The following is a 27,129-nucleotide window of genomic DNA, read 5'->3' as shown; positions in this document are numbered from 1 at the left end:
CTTGCAAGTGCTTGATTTTTATTTTATATTTTTTGTCATTGTTCTGCAAATAAAAGACTTCATCTAGATTGCAGTTATGGAGACATGCAGCAATAGTTTTTTTTAAAAAAAATATTGCCTGTCTGAACTTTCATAATTGGCCTAAAGACTCTGATCAGAACTGCAGGTGACTAATGGCTTCGTTATAGCCTTCTTTGAATTTGGGACAAACATTGCCAGCACTCAAAATCATCTGGACACAATTGATAAAAAAACATTTTCCTATGTGTTAAATCACATGGATATACAACCCGTAGTATAGTAGGGAGTCATGAAATTGTCAGGATGAACATTTCAAAGAACAAAAACCAACTTTCCCAGGCATATTGAAACAGATCTGACTTATTTGTGCTGACAAGACAGCAGCTACTAGTTGAATACTGTAATATCAAGGGCAACCTCTCCTGAACACTTGTTAAAAAGTAGAAGTATGGTCATAATGTGGTTCATCAATTTTTACTCTTTTGAGTGGAGAATTGTTCTTTGCTTAGAGTTTTATTTAACAAGGTCGACTTGTGCAAGTTTGGGGAAGGACTTGGACAAGATCCAACAAGGCAGATTTGGATCTCTTTTTATGTTCGTTTGAAGCTCCAATATATAGCATAGAACTCTATATATCCAGCGATAGTATCTTCTTTACTTTGGAGGATTTCTGTGCTATCATGCTAGCATGATGTATATGTGAGCTTCTGAGTATAAAATCTAGATAGGTCTCATAAGATTGTATCAATGCAAAGTAAGTAAATCTTACATTTTGAAACTTGAATATCCAGTCAATTGACTTGCACTATGAAATAAAAACTCTTTTGAGGTAGAAAAAAAGTTAGAGCAATCAGAGCCAACTTTGATTTAAGCAATAAGAATTAGATACTGATGAATTAAAGTTGTTCTTAAAGTATAAACTTTTATATGATGTCCGTTTAGCCGTCAATTTCGATTTCCGTAAAGCCGTTAAGACCTGGCTGTTCTGGCAGGCCTGGGGCCGATGAGTTCTCAGCCCCACTCGAGTTGTTGCGGCTGTTGTGAAGTTTTCTTTTAATCTGATTTTTGGATTTTGTTTTTGTCTTATTTGTTTTCTTTGTATCGCCTTGACTTACTTAAGTCTTTAGCGTCGGTACGGCATCGCCAATCCCTTCGCTGTAGAGTCGCATGCATCCCGGAACGGGATCCATGATTCTAGGCTAAGTACTACTTGAGCTCGCCGGGCCCAAGAGTCGACAGAGCCCCTTCTGTTGGAAAACGGTGGGCACCTCGAGAAGGCAGGGGTTGTCTTGATAATGAGAGGCTGTATTTTCGCGTCAATTATCCTTGCCCACCTTTGTATCGCCCCTATTCCCTATTGGTTTGTTAGCCGCCCTGAGTCCTTTTGGGAATAGGGCGGCATACAAGTTGAATAAACTGAAACTGAAACTGTTTAAAATATGAAGCTTAGCGGCACAGTCAGATATTGTATCATGAAATGCTCTCTATCAACCCTAATAGGTTTTTTTAGACAATTACGGATCCCTATCCTTTTTCGTTTTGGGCAAATTGTACCTGAATTGTGTTTTGAACAATTCAAAAGCTTAAATATTCCATGCCATATTTATACTATTTTTCTTTTTGATTAGGTAAACTTTGGACTCGTAGTATGAAAGTTGCTTATAACATACTGCACAAATTGGGCACCAAACAGGAACCGATGGTGCGGCCAGGGGACAGGGTAAGTCAGTCTGCATGGCTTTGTACTTTCTTGCATAGATTCTTTAAAATCCCCAAAGGTGAGGCACAAATGGGCTTCTGGGGATTTGCAGGGGTTCAGGAAAACCTCTAGTTAAGATTCTATGCAGTTTGAAGAACCCCTGGCTGACCCTTCTGGGAATCCCCACATTGCCCATTTCGGATGCAGGTAAATGTAGGGGGTGCATGGAGGCTTGGGGAGAGCAAAAAATGGGCTCGTTTACGGCCTCTAGATGTCCCCCGGAGCCTGGGGAGGCCATTTTCGCCCTCCCAGAGGATCGAGAAAAACCTCCAGAGCCAGGGGAGGGCAGAAATGCCCCCCCACCATGGTGCAGGAAGGTGAACAGGCCACACCACCATGGCCACGGCCACCCAGCAACCAGGCAGAGAACCCCTTGCTAAAATTTTTGAAGACCACCCCTGGGAGATAGTCTAATGTTTGAATAAGTTATTCATTCATCATGGTTTATATTTTTGCGTTTGCCTTCTATAAACCAGGGTGCATAACAACTATCCAACAGTCACACTAGGTTAAGGTGACCAGACATCCCACTTTTGGCGGAACAGTCCCAATTTTTAACAATTTGTTCCGTGCCCTGCGGAGTTTTTAAAAAGTCCCGATTTTTGTATAAATAACCGAGTTGCATAGAGGTCACACACCTCATTGAAATGGCAACCTAAGTAAGGACGATGCCCAGAAGCACAGCTAATTTGGGGCGCAGGTCTAATCTGAAGAATCGGGCAGGAAAGGGCGAGACTGTTAGCTGTGAAAGAGGGCCAGCATGCCTCTAATATCCTAGGCCGGTCATGCAGAGGTGCGAGGAGCGCAGGTGTGGCGCGATTGCCGGACGTGCCGGGCAGAGTGAAAAAGGCATGCACAGAAGCAGCTGCTTTGCCTAACTTGCTTGTTAAGGAGTAGGTTTGAACCGTCTGCACGCTGCAGCTTTGGTTGAGGCTTTTATAGCAATAGCAATAGCAGTTAGACTTATATACCGCTTCATAGGGCTTTCAGCCCTCTCTAAGCAGTTTACAGGGTCAGCATTTTGCCCCCAACAATCCGGGTTCTCATTTTACCCACCTCGGAAGGATGGAAGGCTGAGTCAACCCTGAGCTGGTGAGATTTGAACAGCCGAACTGCAGAACTGCAGTCAGCTGAAGTAGCCTGCAGTGCTGCATTTAACCACTGCGCCACCTCGGCTCCTTTTATCAGGTTAGAGCTTCGTCGAAGTGGTGGGGGGTGAAAAGTGGGTGGGTAGAAGGAAAGAGGGGAGACTGGTTTGCCACCGCCTTGAAGTAGGCTATGAATTAACCATCATAGGACTTAGTCCATTTTCACATTTTCTTGTGGCGCCCTTTTAACCAGAATATAGTCTGACTTTTTACAGGGTTCCTGTAAAAAAAAACCAATCCAACTTAAAGTGTAGGGGGTTGTGTAGGTAAAAACCTAAGGGCTTCTGTTGTGCTAAAGCCGAGGACCGTAGGCGTATTTGGGTGTGGTGTGTATGGACCATGGACCATATAGACCAAATTTTCAATCAAGACCCCCCCCCCCCAGTCAATGGTGTCCCGCTTTACCAATGTTAAAATCTGGTCACCTTACACTAGGTCTTTTGATCATATGTCATGGTTGCATTCCCAAAAAGGGGAGGAAAGGCCATACTAAGTTTACCTTAGTGTACTGAAATTAAATGAATTAAATACTGTGAATATGATTTTTTCCCCATATGTTTAATAATTTTTCATTCCTCGCATTCGGTATTACAATTTCACAACAATCTTCAAAGGAGCTGTAGCAACTTTCAATGATCACTTGGAGACTTGAGATAACAGTGTTTACACCTGAGTTTCAAACAATTTCACCCTAATGTGCATTTCAGATTTTTAAAAAAATAGTTATTAGGCGAAAAGAGCTTCATTTATAATAGCCTAAAAATTGTATGTGTCTCTTTCAAAACAAAGGCTGTACTTGTCACAATGGCTTCCTTATACAAAGAGCATTAAAACATGCTTGTCATGGAGATGAAATCAGTTTTGGAAATGAGACTGTGTGCCTGTATATATTTTGGGAAATTCTAGAAACAAAAGAGTTTTTGTGAAAAGGTCAGGCTTGAACAAGGGAATACTGCTAGCTAATTAATAAGATGTTCAGTGTAATCAGTTAAAAATATTCTCATTTGAAAGCAGTAACTGTTGGCATTAGAACATATTTGCTTAAAGTAGGGGCAGGCTTCCATAAACTGGTATTGATATGTGTATGAGTATGTGGTAATTTTCTTCTGTGGTTTCATCCCAAGGAGAGGGGCGCGCCTTTATCTCTAAGATAAAAGAATTTTGAACAATTGCATGTCCAATGAAATATATTGTTGTTTATCACCTCTAAATGTTTGTAAAGACCAACTCCATCTACGTATTTATCTCAAGAGATATGCCTCATTTACGCATTTCCCTCCGGTTAGGTCTCCATCTACATACTTCCCTCAAGAGATACGCCTCCATCCACGTCCTTTCTCGAGATATGCCTCCATGTTGTATTATAGAGACCCTGTTCCTTATTCTATCTTTTCACAAGCACTTAACTGTCTCCCTGGTCTCCATTGGGTTAAAGAAGAATTTTCAACATCCTTCCCAATTTCATTGCCAAACATATATCTTTGTGTTTTCAGCCATCTCTTTTCTCTCTATCTGTTTTGTGGTTTTATTTTTTCGCACTTCATTTCTGGTATTTTGTTTGGGTTTGTTTGGATGCCTTTCTTGTTCATCCAAATCACGGAGATGGCAATACTTCATGAATTACTTTCTATTTTTTTATTTACATGCCTTGTGGCTTCTTTCCCCCCATGAAGCTGCTATTTCTTCTCATCAGCATTAAAATTGAATCCACAGTCAGAAAGTCAATGCTGCTATTTACCACAAAGAGGGGGTGGGGGATGGGGAGAGCCTTGATCTGTCAAGAAATACAGAAGAGAAATAATGTTTCTCTATTCTGACAGAAATAATGTTTCTCTATTCTGTTTTTGTGCTTCTGGGAATTTTGTGTGTGTTTTTTCCCCTCAGTGTTCTAGGGAGTTACCCTGTTCACATTGTATGCAATTCCCTATGTTCAAATATGTCCTCCTGGAATTTGTCAAGTCTGGTGGCTCAGTTTTCAAGTAGTCTCAACCTTTCTACGGCTCCTTCTTCAGCTGAATTTGCATAAGAATTACTCATTATTACTTGGCATTGAAAAATTCTATTATGAAAATGATAGCTTCTCTTGCAAAAGATGCTTCATTTTTACAGCCTCTCTTTTCTGAAAAATGGAAAGGAGCTACAATCTGAACAATGTGAGAAGGAATGAAACATAAAACTGAAGAGACTTTTTTTTTTAAAAAAAAATCAAAATAATCTACATTTCCACTTGTGTAAAGGAAGCTGGGTCGATCGTTAATACCAGAGAATGTTAATGAAACTCCACAGAAACAAATTTAAAACTTTTAAACTATACTTCAGGGAGTGCTTCCCTAAATGGTGGCAAGTGAATCTCCCAAATGAATGAAAAGAAATAGCTTACATTAAATTAGTGGATTCTTGTATATATTCTCTGGTTTAACCTCTTCCTAATTGCCTCTTGATCTTCTCTGCCTTTCCTTCACTAATAAAATTTCCCTCATCCCCTTTCTTGTCTTAAGCTGTTCAACTTCAGAGCACTCCTTATGTCAGTTCAGGCCCTACAGAAATGTTTTCTTTCTTTCTTTATTTTCATAAGTGATGGTGAAAAATTAAACTAAAAAGACACTGGGCAGGTGTTGAATTTAAATCATTGTCTGTTTTGGCATTTGGCCAAAGTGTATCTACAGAATCTTCTTGATTTATGATAGTTCTTAAGACTCCAAACCATATCCACAATGGGAAGCATACAGAATGAATACATAAATCAAGGAAAGTTATGAAATTGACATTTTCTTTCTCTGTGCCTTGTGTGCTTTCTCCTCAAAAGCTGCCACAGTAGTTCAATAACTAAAGTAACAGATGAAGATCCATGCTTCGTATGAACCTTCACATGGGTTGGGAATAGCAAGAAAGCAGTAGATGACAGCAGCCTCAGAATTAGAATGACAATTTAATGAGTAGCATTTAGCCATGACCTCAAAAGAAAGATCTTGCAGCTCAGTTCTCCAGAAAATTGATTGCAGAAAATAGCTCTATCAGGTTCATCGTTATTTGAGACTGATTATTCCAAAGAAGGCCATTTCTCTCCTGAAGGACTATGAAAGCATGACTGTGCAAGGTTTTATCTTCTTTCGCTTTTAAGCTTTGTTATTGTCATGTGAAATGAAATTGAATGTCAAAAAAGAGGAAGAATATGTAGAAATGCAGTTTGAAAGTCATCAAAAGGAACCAGAAAAATAAGATACGATGTTTCTTTCTCGTCTTTTAATGGTGAACTACAGTTTACTGATTTATTTATCACATTCGTATATCACATATTACCAAAAAAAAAAAAAAATCCAACCTGCATCAATAAATTAGTATCCAATCAATAAGAAGGAGTTAATAATAAGTATAGAGATGAAAGTAGCAAAACATTTGCTACCAAAACATTAAATACTGGATAAAGATGCAGATTAACAGAGTTGGAAGGGATCTTGTAGGTCATAAATCCAATCCAAAAAAGCCTTTGGTGTCATTATGAAAATTCAGGGGAAAGAATGAAATACCGTTTTTTTTTTAAAAAAAAAAAATCCTTAAATTGAATTTAGTTAGCTGGGGGAACCCAGCAAGAGAAGGAATTCTATAGCACTGAGGGCCATCGCTGAGAATGCCACGAACCTTCCAGGATGGACACATAGAAGTTGTTTACTCAAAGATCATAGCCTCTGGAGCACAAATGATAGAAGCCCTAGCTATTCTGAAGCATAGAATGATATCAGTTGCTTGATAGCAGAGTCTAAGAAACAAGAAAGACACATGAGTTACTTCTGTGCACAGTCCTCTATCTATTGCTTTAGTTGGTAAGCTGCCTATTTGCAGTACTGTAATATATTCTGGGAAATGTATTTACATTTACTGGTTTTATTATTTATTTATTTTTCTCCTCTCACACACACACACACATATATATATATGTGTGTGTGTATTTACAGGTAGCCCTTGTTTTTCCCAACAATGATCCTGCAGCTTTTATGGTAGCCTTTTATGGCTGCCTTCTTGCAGAAGTTGTTCCTGTTCCTATTGAAGTTCCACTAACCAGAAAGGTAAGAGAAAGAAGTTTTTAGTTAGCAGGAATTAATGTTTTAGGACATAATCTTTGAGCAAGGAAATGAAAAACAACAATAGGCATTGCTGCTTTAACGTATTTATGAAAGTTGTAACATTTATTACATGTCATCAGAATATGTGTGTACCATCTGCGTATACATGTTCTGATGACTTTGCCTTAACTTGATTGGGAAGCTAAGATGGACTTCCTTTTTAAAAATTGTTTTAGAACAGGTTGTAAACTATAGCTGTAGCTGAATGCTCAATAGAATTTGACCAGGATTGAAAAGAATCGGGTTTTGTAGGCTTCTGTCCCCCAGTTCCCTAAGGAATAAGTTTTGCATCAAAAATAAAAAGGTCAGTCGCATATGGAACCATGAAATCCATGAGAAAGTGTTGAACTATATTCTTCAATGAATTGAAACCTAACATTAAACAAAACTTGGGATTAACCACATTTGAAGGGCAGGAAAGATGGTAGAAGCAGCTTTGGAAAGAAGCTGAGGGGAACAGTGCAGAGAAGGTGATGGAGCCCACCACCAATTATACTATTATTTGTGAAGGACAGAATTGTCCAAAGTGCCACAATGGTTTCCTTTCCTGCTGTGGCATGGCCATGAGAGGGCACCATGAATAATAACTGCTTTAGAATACATAGAAAAGTAGCTCTAAGTGGATTAGATAGAAAGGTCTAGATTTATTTGGATTTAGGTGAAAAAAATTCAATCACTGCTGATACTACAAGAACTAGGCTCCCTGAACTTTGTGAGAATTATCTTGCTCTTATAGCTCTGGGCTATTTCCTATAGAGGGAATTTATTCCTTAAAAATAGAGTTGATTAGGAACTTGGGCATCATCTAAGTAATCATTGCAATTTTGCTACTTAAGTGGTGCTTCATATGACTAGGATCTTTATGGAGCTAGTCCAGCGGAATTAAGAGTGGTGACAAGCCTGTTTCCTCAATTTGTAAGCTGATGGATGTTCTTCTCGGAGCAGAGTTTGAGCCAGCTGCATAATTAATACATTTTTGGATGATAAAGATATCCATTATGAATTTCTGAAGTGGTCCAAAAGACATCTATGGCTTTATCAGCATTGTTTGGGTTTAGTTAAAAAAAGAAAAGAAAAGAATGCTTCTTGTATGGTTTTCAAAGAATTCCAGGGAGCCCGATGATCAAAATAATGCTAAACACATTTTTGAAAACAAGAAATATTCAAAACAATTGAAATAAATAAATGATTAAAAACTGTTGGCAGTTGCATTGCTAATAATAATTTCTGACCATGTTTTGGCTGCATATTAAGTTGAAGGTCTTTCTTTGTATTTTCAACCACAATGGAATGTCATATATTGATTTGGGAATTTAATAACCCAACAAGAAGAGCAAAATCCCTTATTTCTCTTTTTTAGGAAGTTCAAGTTTTCTGTGCATTGGCATGTTGGCTAGAAATAACCTGCTTATATCTGGTCCTGTAAGGAGATTTACCATGGAGTAAAACACAAAGGCTGAAGATACAATCAGTGAATCATGCTTTTAGCAAATAATTTACTAAGGCAGAAAACCTTCTCATTAAGGTTTAAATATATGTTTTAGGATATATATATATATATATATATATATATATCAATTATACAGCCCCATCCAAAAAAGATCTAGTTTATGATATAGGCAGGGTTGTGGACCATGGGCCATTAATGCAACAAAGTCATACTCTCTTGCTGCTTTGATTAGTAATCTTCTGGCATTTGAGACCATATGCATGTCACAAACATACAGAAAAGTGGTTGGGATTCCATTCCAATCCTGGAAATCTACTTATGTCTCTTAGACCTCATTTTCCTGCCCTTGCAGACCCATCACCGGCTACATGTGGATCACGCCATTCCCTTTGCATTCCCTAATCTGACTGGGATTAAAGCATTTCAATTCATCAAAAGTAACAAAGCAGTTTGCAGAATTGGGAATGGTTTTCAGGTGGGAATAGGAGCGAGTCCCTTCTTCCCTTTAAAAATACGGCATGTCCCATCTAGAGAGGTCAAGCAGAATATCAGGTACCCTTCAAACATTTCTCACCTCTGTTTTATACCTAAAGAGGCATGATGGCTCAGCAGACTGAGTTTGTCAGATGGAAAGCAGGTAGGCCGCATTTAAGACATAAAAGCCACATGGTGGGGTGAACCTCCCATTCCTTGCCCCAACTCTGCACATCTAGCAGTTTGAAAGCATGCAAATAGATTAATAGGTACCATTTTGGTGGGAAGACCATTTTGATAGGAAGGTAATGGTGTTCCATATGCCTTTGGCATACAGCCATGCTGGCTACATGACTAAAGAACATGTTTTCAGACATAACTCGATAGAAAAACCTTCTAACCTTTGCCCTTGCTTCATACTTAGCAGTTTAGCAAGAATCATTCTCTAACACAGGCTTGCAAAGCTGGATAAATTACACAAAATTGGGTAAAAGTGGCTTTTCTTTTGGTAATGAATTTGTATGTCATTATACAATCACATTAGGGACATTTAAATAAGGATTTTTTGGCAAACAGTTTTGGATAATGAAGAAAAGTATTTGGGAAGCATACAGCTTCAGAGAAATTACACCTATTCAATTTTCCCTTTCCCTTCCCTTCTCCTTGCACAAAAACTTTGTAAGGCACAAATTCCTTTCTGCATTTGACAACTAGCTGCTAAGTTTTTCATCCCACTGTTATTTTGCATACAGTTGAAAATATACCACAATAAACTAATGCCCCTTCCAAAAGCATGCTAAAAGCATTTTTTAACTTGCTCTACCTGTTAAAATTCTTGCCAAGATTAGTTTTTTGGAGGGTTGGGAGGACCAAATCATTTGTGAAAACAAGCATCATGTTTACACAGAATTTATTGAAGAGAAGCTTGAGGCAATTGTGTCTTTTGAAAAAGGGAAATAGCAACAAGGCTTTAGACACTGGTTAATTCAAACACTGTAACAGGGTTTTATATATAGCAGATGCTGGAGGACAACCAATGAGCTGAACATTACAGATTTTGGTTCATCCTCACCTGTGCTGCTCGAATTTTACCAGATTGCCTGAAAGTTCTGCCATTTAATTTTTCTCACTCAAGCCCTTAATTCTTCTCTTGTCCTTCAGTTGTTCAATCTCCCCATGATCTTCTTGCATGCCTCAAAAATGGCACAATATATGAGAAAATGAATCATCCATAAAATAAAACTATACATGTTATATACAGTGGGAAAGAGTTGGATGAATGATGTGGAATAACTTCATGTGGTTTTGACTAATGTGATTCCTAAAATAAGGATGAAGAACCCAAGAACACTTGCCTGGAGAAATTCTCAACATTTATTTTCTCCATCTGCAGAGGACTTCCGCACTGCATACAGATTTTATGTGAGAGTCCAGCCCCTTTCTAACTCACTGGTTATTCTGCCCACTGGTTATTCTGCCCGCATAGTGGTTTTCTTATATCAGGTACTAGGAAAGCAGGCAATGTTCTGTATGCTATTTTAAAAACTATTCTTCTGTATTGCTGTGTAACATGTCAGAAATAAGTGACACTCAAATGCTTTCTTTAGAGCAGGCATGTTAAAGGAATTCAAACATTGTCTTCTTGTAGAGGCACAGTGGCATAGTGGCTTAGCCTGTGCTCCGGTGGTCTGAGTCCTAACACCATTTGCCTCAGCTCTTGCCAACTAGCAGTTCAAAAGCATGTAAATGGAAGGTTATAAAACTGGTGTCATTTCTACGAGAAGGTAAAAACATTCCATGTTTTGCCATATGCTTTGCAATGCAGCATGATGTCATGCTGGCCAATTGACTTGGAAACATCTTTGGACAGCATTGGCTCAATGGCCTAAAGAAACAAGGATGGGAATCACCCTCTAAAGTCAGCTACGATTAAGGGGGCAAAACCCGCAGGGACTTCTTTACCTTTACCTTACCCCATCTTGTATTAAGGAGCTTCTACAGCCCCTTATTGCACCATACACCTTTATTCCTGCTCATAAAAATATGGCCAGATGCAAGTGGTTGTTTATATTAAGCTTATTGATTTGGGAATAGCATGTTTTAGAGAAGTGTAGAAATTTCCGTTTTCCATTCTGAGCCTTCTCTAGTGAACAATAACGTAGATGCTTGGCAAACACTTATTGTAATTTCCAGTCTTCTTTTCAGCCACTCTTGCTGAACTTTCCCTTTATTTTCTCAGCTCAAGGAAAAGCCCTTTTGATCTTTTTGACTTGACCTTCCCATAAGTTTCAGTCAACAAGACTAGTGATGTAGAATCTCTACTTACTGGGATATTATCCTTAAGCTGTCCTGAGTCTCTTTTTAAAACACCATTTCCCATCTTGAACATCTATGAATGTCAGCCCTTAAGAATTCCTCAACCAATAGCTGAAAAACTTGAGATGTTGCAATATGTATTAACTGTCCCTCTACTTGTAAAGACAAATCTCATTTAGGGTTTTTTTTCAAGCTAGGTACTGTAAAAGCTGCACAGAGTAGTATGTTTTAAAGTAGAGTCTGGCCATGGTTATATGTGCTTGCTTTTTGTTTTGGAGAAAGTTCAATAATCTTTTGGATAACAGATAGCATTCCAAAAGAAACATACAACTACGTTTTAGAGAAACCATTCATATCATTTTTGCCCCCAAGGATACTCTTTTATGCTTTATCTCTTTTCCCCTATTCCTATCTCTTCTCTCAAAATGAGATAGACACAACAAAATCCATCACATCCTTTGGTTTTCATGGACATCCTGCGATAATTGCTCAGATGTTGCAGAAGCTCTATATGGCAGAGAAACTGTTGAAAAAACAGTAGTGGGGGGGGGAGGGTGTTGACTTTCTTTCTTTGTAATTAAAACCTGGCCAGCCCCTGAGAAACAATAAGAATACTGGCAAGGATAAGCAAACCCCTGCCTTCAATTTTTTTAGCTTGCCATCGTTTCCAAAATATTTTCTGTAGCGTTCATTGGCAACCTATTCATGCATTTTTGCTAGATTGCTTTTTATGAGACAATGTAGAAAACAGAAGCAGTGAAAGAAAATCTGTAGATGTGGAAATTATTTATTAATTTAAGCATGCATATATATATTTGCATTATACTATTAGACTCCAGATGTCATGACAGAGTGTAAATTGGTCCCAGAGAAGACTATTGAGAGTGTATATTGGCCTAAGGAATATTATTTTGTGTACATAGGCATTTCTTCGTCTTATTTTTGCATTATTTCCGTTTTCACACCAAGCTATACAAAGTAAGCACATGCACCATGTTATTTGAAATAAGCTCTCTTGCTATAGTGTTCTCTGGTTGGCCATACCTTTCTACACTCTTGCTTCCAGTCTTTGTAGCCAAGATAAAATGTTGAGTTAGTCCTGCTGATTACTTCTTGGTTTAAAGAGAGATGAAGTCTTTTTCTATCATTGTCTTTCGGCAATAGATGTGCTTTAATTTTCTTTGGGGTGTTAGAAAAACCTTGATGGGGGAAGCTGCAATTGATAGAGACTGACAACCCAGGAATGCTTGTATTCAGGATCAGAGTGAATAATCTGGGTCTAAGTAACCACTGACAAGATTTGAAAATAATGAGATCTGTCAGCTAGATTTATTCACAATAAAGGAAGCAACAACCCACAACCTTCCCTCCCAAAAGACAACCTAAATTTTCAGGATTCCAGCAAGGGATAAAAGGAGTAGACAATTGTTGTCGATCCTAAGCTAATGTACGATGTATTTTAATATTTATGCCAACTTTGATTAATGCCTTTTAAACTTTGTACATTTTTTAGGGCCTGGCTAGTTATGAATCTCCTTGGTCTACTGATAGCACAGCATGCACAAAAAATTTCCCCAACTGGCATGATTTCATCCTCTTTATCTCTTTCTATTTATCTTAAAAAGGGTACTCCTCCTTCTGTCTGGATTTTCATAGAAGCCAAACCAAATGAGAGCTCATTTCTGAAGACTTTTCTTGCAAAAGTATGTCTTTAACTTTGCCAAGCTGGAAATACATATCTCATAATTACTTTAATCATTAGAAAATGCAAATATAATTGAGAATTTGTTGGGTGCCTGAACTTTGAAATGATTATACAAATCTGTCATAAACCAGTTTCTCATCTCAATATATATATATATTTAAATCAGCATATACAAACCCAACTGTGTAATTAAATACTATTTTTAAAAATCTGACTACAAAGAGGTTGATGCTAGGCTCTGAATGTGGGGGACATTATAATGCATGTCTTTCCCTTAGAACAGATAGCTTTTTAACAACTTTTAAGTATACATTAAAAAAAAAAACGAACTTGAGTTGTTGAACAAAACAGATCTGTATCTTAAGACCATTCTTTTACTATCTCAATAGTCACAAAACCTCAATTTCTGCTTTTTGTTTGCTTCAGATTTCCAGTGCCTAATGTCTTTGTAATGCAATGAAAGTCTTGCTATTATCTATTCTGTTTTGAAAAATGTGGTGTCTGGCTATTGTATGGTGCATCTTGAACAGATACTGGGGTATAGTGATGGATTTTATCTGTATATTTTGAACTGTTGTATCTTCTTGAGTACCTATGACTTGGCCAAATTGAAACACAGAAACCGAATACTGTTGATATAGGGTCATTGCTTTTTCCAACTAGAGTTTTCCAAACTATAAAATTATGTGTTAACTTCAGTGAGAAGAGGAAAAAATAGAAATAAATGAATTTTTAAAAATGCTATGGTTGCTGTAAGTTTGTTGATTTTTTTGCTTGGGGTTTCACAGAATTCAAGTATCCCCTACTTCTGTTGGGATAATCCAAATTCTAAAGGCCTTTGTAAGTGAAAATGGTGAGACAAGGCAATGTGTTGATGTTAAATATTGGGCAGTTTGTGGCTTAATGTATGGTATGAATCCGGCCAATACAATAGTTTATGATTCAGTAGGATGCAGACATTGTCACAGAGTCAAACCGTTCTAAAACATTGGTGTCCAATAATGGTCAGCCCAAGATATCTGGAAGGCAATTCAAATAACAGGTGTTGCATGCCCCTCCTTTTATTTTTAGACATAATTTGCTGAACTATTAGATCTCTTTCCCACAAACTTATTTTTCTCTTGTCCTTTGGATTATCTAATTCAGAAGTTACCACCATATCCTATAAGCAATAGATTATACTCCCAGTTAATGCAGTCCAATGCTATTCCTGGGTTGAAATCTAATACTTGCTTTTTATAGATAAATAAAAAGATCTGCCTATTTAGTTAATGGATTGCTTTGTGCCCGTATTTGGTTTTTATTCTGCTTTTCTTCTCCCTGTCATAAATTGTGCCCCAAATGTCAAGTTGTAGTTTCAAAGATTGGAAAAGTTGGGGTCTTTCATGACCTGATTTTTGCTTTTTAAAGAAAAATACAATTCTCTGTATTAAATATTTTATCAAAAATGTTCTTACAAAAAGCACTGAAGCGTTGAAAGCCAAGGACCTTGATCAAAACATAATAGATGTCTTTTTTAAAAAGTTAGTTGATGAAGTAAAGCAAATGTTAATAGCTCAGACATATTTTTAAAGGAAAGATTTCGTTACTGCTTTTGCATTGATTCAACTTAGAAGCTTTTTCTCCCTTGCTTTTTCTTCAACTAGGATGCAGGTAGCCAACAGATCGGCTTCTTGCTTGGAAGCTGTGGTGTCACTGTAGCCTTGACTAGTGATGCATGCCATAAAGGGCTACCTAAAAGCCCTACAGGGGAGATACCCCAATTTAAAGGTAAGTTTGTGCAGGGTTAACTTGATACCATGTGATTTCATGTCCCAATGATGAGCAAAAGTAGAGAATGGTACTAATTAATTAAAAGATGCAAAAGATGTCTGAATTTATATCTTCCAAATCCATGTAATTTTCAGATCAGTTCCATCTATCTTGCCTGTTCTAACCCAGTGGTTGTTGTAGTTGGGAACAATTGTCATCTCAGGACCATTGAGAAGTGCCCAACTGAACACCAGCAGGGTGAGGTTAAATGGGATAGTTCACTGAGGCCAACCCACAATCATCCTGTCTTCTACAGACCTTGAAATCCAAAGCCTTTCTTCCAACTGATCAGTAGAACAATATATCTTGTCTTCCAAACTATCTTAGGTTCTGGAGTAATAAAAATCCTATCATTTGCAAAATAAAATTTGCTACAAATCATTCCCTTCTATATTTTGTCCTAGGTATGCCATGGGAGGGTGCATGTAAAATAAAAAGAAGAAGAAAGCATTTATATTGCCTCCTTTCACTCTTATCACTCTCAATACATTTCAAAGCTTCTGAAAGGGAGGTGGTGGCATGCCAGGTGCTTGGCAACCAGGCATAGGGAGAGGGAGAGAGGCTCCAGCAATGGGCAGTGTAGTCCAACACCTCCAGTGCCTATTTGAAACTGGGGCCAATTCTCAGGCTGAGGATGCTCAACAAGAATTTGTTTTTGTAACTAATGATTCCAGCATTTGCTGATCATCTGTGTTACCTCCAAGTTGCTGAAGAACCCTTTCCAAAGGTCATTTTTATTTTAAAAAAAATGTTGACCACAGTATTGCATGATGGCTTCTGTTATTTTTAAAAAGTTGCTCTATGTTTGTTTCTAAGGCTGGCCAAAGCTGCTGTGGTTTGTGACAGAATCAAAACACCTTTCGAAACCTCCTCGAGACTGGTTCCCCCACATCAAAGATGCAAACAATGACACAGCTTACATTGAGGTGAGTGCAGTATGCATAGTATATTTGTTCATTCATGTTCCTATGTGGATTAATCCTATCTATTACCTGGGTCCAGATTAATAGTGGATTAAATGTTTTAAGTAAATATATTGCAATGTACTCATTAAATAGTAAGACATATATGAAATTAGATATTGGAAACTAGACTGGACATAGTTCCAGTCCTATGCAAGACAGTTCCAGTCCTATGCAACTATAGCAAACCACACTTGTATAATATTGTTAGGGAAATTTTTAAAAGCTTGATATCTCAATTCAGCTAGATTTATATAGGATATCCCCCCCCCCCAATCTTTGAACAGCAAAATGGATAGCCATTTTAGTGGCTACATGTTTGAACTTGTTATGTTTATAGATGATACAATAAGTCTTTGCTTTAAGAACTTAGGAGAAGGGGTATCCCTTAAAAAAGAATGGCTTGTATACGCCAATGAGATAGATTTTGTCTGCTATATCTGAAGCTAACTGAATCAAAGTCTATTGTATCAGAAGTTTTCTAAAAACAGCAGTGGAAACTTCTCAATAAAAGCTCATTTGAAAAGTTCCAGAGTACAATGCCATGTGCAAAATTCTGTAAAAGATAGATGCAATAGAAGTGCTTTAAATAAACAAGGAAGGAAACTGAATACTTCATAATATTTTTCATGAATTAAATATCAGGATAACGGATGCAGGAGCAGAAATAGTAGCACTCAGCAGACTTTTACAGGGAAGGGATAGAAACATGGAACTACGTTTTATCATTAGACAGTTTGACAACTCCTGACAGATGTTCTTTTTAGAAGCCAGGGGGACCTTATTATTCAACTCTACTTTTAGCACATATTGATGGTTCACTATTCCACAGAAACAAAACAAAGACATTTGCTTCCAAAATATATTGTTAGCTTACATGGACTTCTAGTTCACCTCTATTTCAAAGGTTTAAGCAGAGGAACTAAATGCATAGGAAATAGCAGAGGAAATAAATGCATAGTATTAAATCCTAGATTAAGCTGGCAAAAGCTTATATGGTGCTTTTAGGGGTTGGCCAGAGGAGCTACGTGAAGGGCCCCATGTGCTTCCAAGCCCCCTTTTCTCCTTTTGAATCTGAAGAGCCTCATCGCTATAGTGCAATTTTAGATTGCACCTTTCAGAATCATTTGCAGTCATGAAGGGCCATAGTTCAGGTTTAGTTTGTGCTGGTCAATCTCCATTTTAAGAGTGATAGCCAATTTGAAGAAAATCAAAAGAGGCTCAAAATAGGCAGCAGAGAAGATTTCACTTGAGAGATAGAGGCTGCAAGAGAATTCAGAGGAAAGGACTTCGGAAATATTTAAAGGGGTGTCACCCAATAGTAGGCTGCAAATTTGGTCATAATGCAGAATCTGGAACCGATTAGGAAAAGCTTTTTAATGCCAATAAGCTTTGATAATGAAATTGTTTCCTGGGGAAGAAATAGGCTGCCTTTCATTGGATGAGTTCAAGCAAAAACTAGGCAGCTTTCTAATGGAGATACTTTAATTTGGATTTCTGTAGAGATCATGGAGCCTCAATAAGATTGTTCAACCATTAAGGCAAACTAAGTATCGATATGAGAGTGGGGTCTTCCCCCCTTCCCTAAACTGCTTAGTCTGGATCTTTAGGGAGCTAGGATAATTGAAAATAAGGTGTATAGACAATTAGCAGGATGATATGAATGGAAAGAAACAGGAAACTGGCTCTGTAATAATGGGAACTTGGTTATTGAATAAAACATAGCTTTGGTTAATGAATATGGAACGGCAGACATCAGTACGCTTCTGAGATACACAGCAAGAAATTTACACAATTTACAACCATCACAAGACTACAACCATCATGAGTAAGAGCAGGCTCCCTTATGATCATAATTCAAGAACTTCTTGTATTTGGGGGGGTTTGAAGAGTCAATGGAGCATTTTGCAAAGACAGGAGTCTGTGTCCTTTAGTTTATTAAACTAACAAGTATGTTGTTATTCCCTGACCCTGATGAGCAAAATTCTGTTACTACAGTACAAAACCTGCAAAGATGGAAGTGTTCTAGGAGTGACGGTGACAAGGATTGCATTGCTAACTCATTGTCAAGCACTCACCCAAGCTTGTGGATACACAGAAGGTATTTCAACTCTTTTTTTAAAAACAAAGAAACAAGTAAACTAGCTTCAGAAAATGATTTAGCATGATAGATTTTACTGAGTTTTGTTTTAAATTAATTGGATGGGGACAATTATTCGATAGCCAGGAGCTAGGCTGTTTTTCCCCAAAATTGGAAAGCAATACAGATTATTACTTAACCAAACTAATTTTTGAATCTTCCCAAAATTGTAGAGTCCTTGGACAAAACTGTATTTGTTACAGTAATTTCTTCAGAAACAACTGCTCCTTTTTTGCAGTATTTGAAGCATCCTCTTGCTGCAAGTGAGAACAACAGAGAAATTGTAGTGCAAAGTGTAAAACAGTTTAAAAGCCCATGTCATTCCTTAGAAAGAAAATCCACTGTCTCCATGTCATCAACCCAGAAAATGAAACATAAGTATGATACAGCTCGTCCCCTTTTGTGCAATTACTAGGCCCATTTCAGGCTGGATATGCAGCCCGTCATGCTGCAAAAACACAACCATGATTAATAAAAAGAGGAGCTGGATTCAGATGTTCAGCTGAGATCAAAACCTCCAAAAGTTTATATCAGATAGAAAGCTGTGGGATGCGATTTTTCCAAACTATAGACTCTCATCCATGATGAAGAACAACTTCAGAGTTGTAACTTTCATCTCTAATTAATATGAACTTCTCAAGTTTCTGAGATCTGTATTACCTAAATGTCTTGAAAAAATCTCTACAGGTGGAACAGTCATTATTTTTGGAAATTATGAACTTCCTGCTCTCATTTTCAACATTTCCCACCTATTTTCAGGAGAATAAATCACTCTGACATATTATGCAAATGACAAAGAAGAAACAGAAATGAAGGGCCAGATAGGTCAAACGCAATGAGTCAAACTTCAAATTGTCCCGAAGTTATTTTCTTTTTTTAAAAAAATGAATCAATTACATTTTAAGATGGAACTTTGATTGGCATCCAGGAACTTACTTTGTTTTTTGTTTGTTTTTGTCATGAAGCTGAAACAATTGTGAATGTTCTGGATTTCAAAAAAGATGTGGGTTTATGGCATGGCATCCTTACAGTAAGTCTACCATTATTTTAAATAATAGCTTTAAAATGGGATGTTATAGTTTACCTTTCCATCAAATACATGTTGCCATCTTCTCAAGATGTTCTATCCTTTCTAATACTGAAGAGTGATAGTTTGTAACTAGGTATTTGGAACTGAATTTTGCAGATATTCATAGTGGAAGGACTTTGCGTTAGAAGCCACTATCCTGGAAAACTGACAAGCAAGTGCAGACATTGAGTCTCTAAATATCAGTGTCTTTTGGAGGAGTTTAAAGGAAAAGATGGTAGTATTTTCTTAATCTCATTCTTGGCCCTAAAACAGGAACAGCCTCTATCTACCAATTACTGGAATTGGTCCAGCACATTTGCTAGTCTGAAGAATGCTGCTGCCTTTAGATGCCCACAATTTCATTTGTAAACTTTAGTCCTAACTAACTTAAGTAAGTTCAAGGCTAGGTTCACACATCAAACTAAATCATAGTTATCTGGAATTTGACTGATTTATGTATAGCCAGTCACTCTGACTAATTCAACATTCTAATTAAAACAAGTTATGTCTTGGATGTATGAACTCAGTTAAAGAGACATTATTGGCTCAGAAAAATACCTGAAGCTATGTCACATATCATATTAAACTATCAATATTCTTTTTCATCTTGTGCTCATGTTAGGAGTAAATCAAAACTGGACAAGCCTATTCAAACCACCATCACTCATAACTTCCTCAGTATGGGTCACAAATTAGTTTGTTCTCTTCTTTTTAAAAAAAAATATGTCAGTCCACCTGTCTGGAATGCATTTGTCCCATCTTTCACCTTCTCTTTTAAAGATGATGATATAGAAGATGGAATGTTTGGAAACTTCAAGAGGATTCTGGATGAAACAGATACCTTCCAGGCCGGTTTCAGGCCCAATTATGGAACATAAACAGCATTGTTCACACTTCTGGAAGATCTATGGCAAAGGAAGGATGGGGATAGGCCTCCTTGATCTCATCAACTTCTTAGTGGCTTCAGATACCATGAACCATCAGATGCAAACTTTTAAGCTGGGTAGCACTGTAATGTCACCAATCAGAATAGGAAGTGAGATTTAGTCCATGGACTCTCCTTTGAGGGTGTGTCAAAGGGCTCAGGACACTCTTCCACGCTTTCTGAGCATCTACATTTTTCCCAGGCAAAATCATTTCCCACCATGATGGAATGGGGTGCCTGTAATATCCTGATAATAATCAGATTTACATCAAAAGTCCTGGTGATCCAAGTGGTACTGCCAGCCACCGAGAATGCCTGGAGGTTGATAGGAGTTCAGCTGAACTCTGGTAAGACCAAGTGGCTTTGGTCCATAGATCCTCCAGCTCCAGGACTTTTAACATCTTTTATTCTGGATGGGGTTGGATTACTCTGGTGCTCAGTCTGTGGCTTCTCCTGATTCACAACTCCTCAATCTCACTTTCTCGCATCTTCATTTTTTAGGGACAATGGAATAAAAGGTAGAATATTTGTGAACTTTAGAGGACTCTGGATGAAACAGATTCCTTCCAGTAAGATTAGAGTCGCAGTTATGTGATAGAAATAGCATTGGTTACACTTGTGGATGATCTATGTGAAATATATGGTACAGATTCTTTATAGATAAATAAACATTCTTTTTATTGAAATTAAGATCATTGTCCACAATGCCCATGGCTGATGAAATGCTCCAGGATGGAAAGGATATGGAGCTCTCAAAAAGTGAAATACCTCACTGCGACAGGGAGCAATTCCAGGATATTTTAAGGAAGCCTTGGTTTGCCACCACTTAAAAATATATTTCAATCCCACAGTCTCCCATCTTTCCTTTTTAGGGGTGATGGCATAGAAGGGGGAACGTTTGGGAACTTTAGAGGATTCTGGATGAAATGGATTCTTTCCAGTCAGATTTCAGTATCAGTTATGTGACAGAAACAGCACTGGTTGCACTTGTGCATGTTCTATGGCAAGGATATGATGAAGGTGTGCATCTATCCTTGATTAACCATTAAACACACTAAGCAAGTGCTTATGGCAGCAGGTGGAAACTGGCCACCCACTGGCCAAGTGGAGAAAGAAAGTAGAAAACTCTGTACAGTATACAGTAGGTACAAAGGAAGGGCACCAAGATTTGTTAGTGCCTAGGGCACCAGTGAGCCTTAATCCCCCACTGGGAACACCTTTGCCTGCACTTGTGAATGATCTATGTAAAATATGTGGTGCAGATTCTTTATAGCTCAATGAACATTCCTTATATTGAAATGAACATCTATGTCCACCATGGCTGATGAAATGCTCCAGAATGGTAAGGACCTGGAGGGCTCTGAGAGTGAAATTCCTCACTGCAACAGGGGGCATTACCAGGGCCTTTTATGGAAGCCTCAGCTTGCCACTCTGTCCATCATTAAAAATAAAACTCTCCTTCCACTAGTCAGGATAGCTTTGGTCCAATCTCACACCGTCCATTTTTAGGGGCAGGAGTGTAGAAGGTGGAATGCATGGGAACTTTAGAGGAATATGGAATAAACCGATTCCCCCCCAGTCAGGTTTCAGTCACAGTTATGCGAAAGAAATAGCACTGGTTGCACTTGTGGACGATCTATGGGAAGGACATAATTCTTTATAGCTAAACGAACATTCCTTATATTGAAATGAAGATCCTTATCCCCCGATGAAATGCTCAAGGATTCAAAGGACCTGGAGGGCTCAGAGAGTGAAATTCCTCACTGCGAGAGGGGGCATTTCAGGGATCCTTTAGGGAAGCCACAGCTTGCCATCCTGTCCCCCATTTTTTTTAAAAAAAACCTCTCCTCCCATGTTTCTGGGTAGCTTCGGTCCAATCTCCCACCATCCCTTTTTATGGACAGCAGTGTAGAAGTAAGAATGTTTCGAAACTTGAATAGGATTCTGGATGAAACCGATTCCTTACCCTCAGATTTCATTCGCAGTTATGTAACAGAAACAGCACTGGTTGCACTTATGGACGATCTATGGGAAGGACATAATTCTTTATAGATAAATGAATATTCTTTATATTGAAATGAAGATCCTTGTCCACCATGGCTGATGAAATGCTCAAGGATGGAAAGGACCTGGAGGGCTCAGAGAGTGAAATTCCTCACTGCAAGAGGGGGCATTACCAGGGCCTTTTACGGAAGCCTCAGCTTGCCATCCTATCCCCCATTTTTAAATCCTACTCCTCCCACTAGTTTAGATAGCTTCGGTCCAGTCTTCCTCCCTCCATTTTTATAGACAGCGTTGTAGAAGGTGGTATGTTTGGGAAGTTTAGAGGTTTCTGGATGAAACCCAATTCCTCCATTCCAGTTCCAGTCACAGTAACGTAACCGAAGGAGCACTGCTTCCACTTGTGGATGATCTATAGCAAGGACATGATGATAGTGTTCATCCAATCCTTGATACCCTTGACTTTTCAGTGGCGTTCAATACCATGATACCATCCTTGCTACCCCGTCCCCCATTTAAAAAATATCTCCCCTCCTACGTGTCTGGGTAGCTTCGGTCCAGTCTCCCACCATTCCTTTTTATGGACAGTAGTGTAGAAGTTAGAATATTTGAGAACTTCAATAGGATTCTGGATGAAACCGATTCCTAACCATCAGATTTCATTCGCAACAGAAACAGCACTGGTTGCACTTATGGACGATCTATGGCAAGGACATAATTCTTTATAGATAAATGAATATTCCTTATATTGAAATGAAGATCCTTGTCCACCATGGCCGATGAAATGCTCCAGGATGGAAAGGACATTGGGGGCTCAGAAAGTGAAATTCTTCACTGAAACAGGGGCATTTCAGGGATCTTTTAGGAAAGCCACAGCTTTCCACCCCATTCCCCATTTAAAAAATATCTCCCCTCCCACGTGTCTGGGTAGCTTCGGTCCAGTCTCCCACCATCCCTTTTTATGGACAGTAGTGTAAAAGTTAGAATATTTGAGAACTTCAATAGGATTCTGGATGAAACCGATTTCTAACCATCAGATTTCATTCACAGTTATGTAACAGAAACAGCACTAATGGACGATCTATGGGAAGGACATAATTCTTTATAGATAAATGAATATTCTTTATATTGAAATGAAGATCCTTGTCCACCATGGCTGATGAAATGCTCAAGGATGGAAAGGACCTGGAGGGCTCAGAGAGTGAAATTCCTCACTGCAAGAGGGGGCATTTCAGGGCCTTTTACGGAAGCCTCAGCTTGCCATCCTATCCCCCATTTTTAAATCCTACTCCTCCCACTAGTCTAGATAGCTTCGGTCCAGTCTTCCTCCCTCCGTTTTTACAGACAGCGTTGTAGAAGGTGGTATGTTTGGGAACTTTGGAGGATTGTGGATGAAACTGATTCCTTCTTTCCTGTTCCAGTCACAGTAATGTAACCGAAGGAGCACTGGTTCCACTTGTGGATGATCTATAGCAAGGACATGATGATAGTGTTCATCCAATCCTTGATACCCTTGATTTTTCAGTGGCTTTCAATACCATGATACCATCCTTGCTACCCCGTCCCCCATTTAAAAAATATCTCACCTCCTACGTGTCTGGGTAGCTTCGGTCCAGGCTCCCACCATCCCTTTTTATGGACAGTAGTGTAGAAGTTAGAATATTTGAGAACTTCAATAGGATTCTGGATGAAACCGATTCCTAACCATCAGATTTCATTCGCAACAGAAACAGCACTGGTTGCACTTATGGACGATCTATGGCAAGGACATAATTCTTTATAGATAAATGAATATTCCTTATATTGAAATGAAGATCCTTGTCCACCATGGCCGATGAAATGCTCCAGGATGGAAAGGACATTGGGGGCTCAGAAAGTGAAATTCTTCACTGAAACAGGGGCATTTCAGGGATCTTTTAGGAAAGCCACAGCTTTCCACCCCATATCCCATTTAAAAAATATCTCCCCTCCCACGTGTCTGGGTAGCTTCGGTCCAGTCTCCCACCATCCCTTTTTATGGACAGTAGTGTAGAAGTTAGAATATTTGAGAACTTCAATAGGATTCTGGATGAAACCGATTTCTAACCGTCAGATTTCATTCGCAGTTATGTAACAGAAACAGCACTAATGGACGATCTATGGGAAGGACATAATTCTTTATAGATAAATGAATATTCTTTATATTGAAATGAAGATCCTTGTCCACCATGGCTGATGAAATGCTCAAGGATGGAAAGGACCTGGAGGGCTCAGAGAGTGAAATTCCTCACTGCAAGAGGGGGCATTACCAGGGCCTTTTACGGAAGCCTCAGCTTGCCATCCTATCCCCCATTTTTAAATCCTACTCCTCCCACTAGTCTAGATAGCTTCGGTCCAGTCTTCCTCCTTCCATTTTTACAGACAGCGTTGTAGAAGGTGGTATGTTTGGGAACTTTGGACTGATTCCTTCATTCCAGTTCCAGTCACAGTAACGTAACCGAAGGAGCACTGGTTCCACTTGTGGATGATCTATAGCAAGGACATGATGATATTGTTCATCCAATCCTTGATACCCTTGACTTTTCAGTGGCTTTCAATACCATGATACCATCCTTGAATGATGGAATGTTTGGAGGATTCTTGATGAAACGGATTCATTCCAGTCAAGTTTTATGTTGCAGTTATTTCACAGAAAGACCCAGTGGCAAATTAACCATTAAGCAAGTGCTTATAGCAGCAGGCCGAAACTGGCTACCACTGGCCAAGTGGAAAAGGAAGAAGAGAACCCCGTAAAGTATGTACAAAGGTGGGGCACCAGGATTTGTCAGTGCCTAGGGCACCAGTGAGCCTTAGTCCCCCACTGGGGGCACCGTTTCCTGCACTTGTGAATGATCTATGTAAAATATGTGGTGCAGATTCTTTATAGCTCAATGAACATTCCTTATATTGAAATGAACATCTATGTCCACCATGGCTGATGAAATGCTCCAGAATGGTAAGGACCTTCGGGGCTCAGAGAGTGAAATTCTTCACTGAAAGAGGGGACATTTCACAGATCCTTTAGAGAAGCCACAGCTTCTGTCCCCCATTTTTTTAAAAAAAACCTCTCCTCCCACTTTTCTGGATAGCTTCAGTCAAGTCCCCCTCCTTCCGTTTTTATGGGTAGCGGTGTAGAAGGTGGAATTCATCTGAACTTTAGAGGAATATGGAATAAGCTGATTCCTTCCAGTCAGGTTTCAGTCACAGTTATGCGAAAGAAATAGCACTGGTTGCACTTGTGGATGATCTATGGCAAGGACAAAATTCTTTATAGTTAAAGAAATATTCCTTATATTGAAATGAAGATCCTTGTCCACCATGGCTGATGAAATGCTCAAGGATGGAAAGGACCTGGAGGGCTCAGAGAGTGAAATTCCTCACTGCAAGAGGGGGCATTACCAGGACCTTTTATGGAAGCCTTAGCTTGCCATAATATCCACCATTTTTAAAAAAAAACTCTCCTCCCACTTGCCCGGGTAGCTTCCATCCAGTCTCCCTCCTTCCCTTTTTATGGACCGTAGTATATAAGGTAGAATGTTTGGGAAGTTTAGAAATTTCTCCATGAAACCAATTCCTTCATTCCAGTTCCAGTCACAGTAACGTAACCGAAGGAGCACTGGTTCCACTTGTGGATGATCTATAGCAAGGACATGATGATAGTGTTCATCCAATCCTTGATACCCTTGACTTTTCAGTGGCTTTCAATACTATGATATCATCCTTGAATGATGAAATGTTTAGAGGATTCTTGATGAAACAGATTCATTCCAGTCAGGTTTTCTGTTGTAGTTATTTCACAGAAACACCTAGTGGCAAATTAGCCATTAAGCAAGTGCTTATGGCAGCAGGCCGAAACTGTCCACTGGCCAAGTGGAAAAGGAAGAAGAGAACGCTGTAAAGTATGCAGTATGTACAAAGGTGGGGCACCACTATTTTTCAGTGCCCACGGCACCAGTGAGCCTTAATCCACCACTGGTGGCACCATTTTCTGCACTTGTATATGATCTATGTAAAATATGTGCTGCAGATTCTTTATAGCTCAATGAACATTCCTTATATTGAAATGAAGAAACTTTTCCCCCAAAAACAAAAGGACCTTCGGGGCTCAGAGAGTGAAATTCCTCACTGCAAGAGGGGGCATTTCAGGGATCCTTTAGGGAAGCCACAGCTTGCCTTCCTGTCCCCCATTTTTTTAAAAAAAAAAACTCTCCTCCCATGTTTCTGGGTAGCTTCGGTCCAATCTCCCACCATCCCTTTTTATGGACAGCAGTGTAGAAGGTAGAAATTGGATGTTGGATGAAACCAATTCCTTACCATCAGACTTCATTCGCAACAGAAACAGCACTGGTTGCACTTATGGACGATCTATGGGAAGGGCATAATTCTTTATAGATAAATGAATATTCTTTATATTGAAATGAAGATCCTTGTCCACCGTGGCTGATGAAATGCTCAAGGATGGAAAGGACCTGGAGGGCTCAGAGAGTGAAATTCCTCATTGCAAGAGGGGGCATTACCAGGGCCTTTTACGGAAGCCTCAGCTTGCCATCCTATCCCCCATTTTTAAATCCTACTCCTCCCACTAGTCTAGATAGCTTCGGTCCAGTCTTCCTCCCTCCGTTTTTACAGACAGCGTTGTAGAAGGTGGTATGTTTGGGAACTTTGGAGGATTCTGGATGAAACCCAATTCCTCCATTCCAGTTCCAGTCACAGTAATGTAACCGAAGGAGCACTGCTTCCACTTGTGGATGATCTATAGCAAGGACATGATGATAGTGTTCATCCAATCCTTGATACCCTTGACTTTTCAGTGGCTTTCAATACCATGATACCATCCTTTAATGATGGAATGTTTGGAGGATTCTGGATGAAACGGATTCATTCCAGTCAAGTTTTCTGTTGCAGTTATTTCACAGAAACACCCAGTGGCAAATTAACCATTAAGCAAGTGCTTATAGCAGCAGGCCGAAACTGGCCACCACTGGCCAAGTGGAAAAGGAAGAAGAGAACCCCGTAAAGTATGTACAAAGGTGGGGCACCAGGATTTGTCAGTGCCTAGGGCACCAGTGAGCCTTAGTCCCCCACTGGGGGCACCTTTTCCTACACTTGTATATGATCTATGTAAAATATGTGGTGCAGATTCTTTATAGCTCAATGAACATTCCTTATATTGAAATGAACATCTGTGTCCACCATGGCTGATGAAAT

General features: G+C 39.0%; 1 protein-coding gene across 4 annotated transcripts in view; it reads left to right on the top strand.

The window, feature by feature from the left end:
- The window catches only part of DIP2C (DIP2 acetate--CoA ligase C (putative)), a 361,956-nt gene that overhangs the window by 273,514 nt on the left and 61,313 nt on the right, over positions 1–27,129 (top strand). For 2 of the 4 annotated variants that reach the window (XM_087712511.1, XM_014061647.2), the window contains exons 10-16: positions 1,650–1,741; positions 6,882–6,992; positions 12,915–12,992; positions 14,641–14,764; positions 15,623–15,732; positions 17,767–17,869; positions 18,874–18,938. In XM_087712511.1, coding sequence (XP_087568637.1) covers positions 1,650–1,741; positions 6,882–6,992; positions 12,915–12,992; positions 14,641–14,764; positions 15,623–15,732; positions 17,767–17,869; positions 18,874–18,938 — 683 coding nt within the window. The remainder of the gene's footprint in view (positions 1–1,649; positions 1,742–6,881; positions 6,993–12,914; positions 12,993–14,640; positions 14,765–15,622; positions 15,733–17,766; positions 17,870–18,873; positions 18,939–27,129) is intronic. The other 2 variants (XM_014061648.2, XM_014061651.2) reach the window with 1 other exon arrangement.

Source organism: Thamnophis sirtalis, unplaced genomic scaffold, assembly GCF_051295495.1.
Source record: "Thamnophis sirtalis isolate CommonGarterSnake01/CBP01778 unplaced genomic scaffold, rThaSir2_p1.2 scaffold_4, whole genome shotgun sequence".
Classification (NCBI taxonomy): domain Eukaryota; kingdom Metazoa; phylum Chordata; class Lepidosauria; order Squamata; family Natricidae; genus Thamnophis; species Thamnophis sirtalis.
Note: the sequence above shows the minus strand (reverse complement) of the source record. Positions and strands in the feature narration are given on the sequence as shown.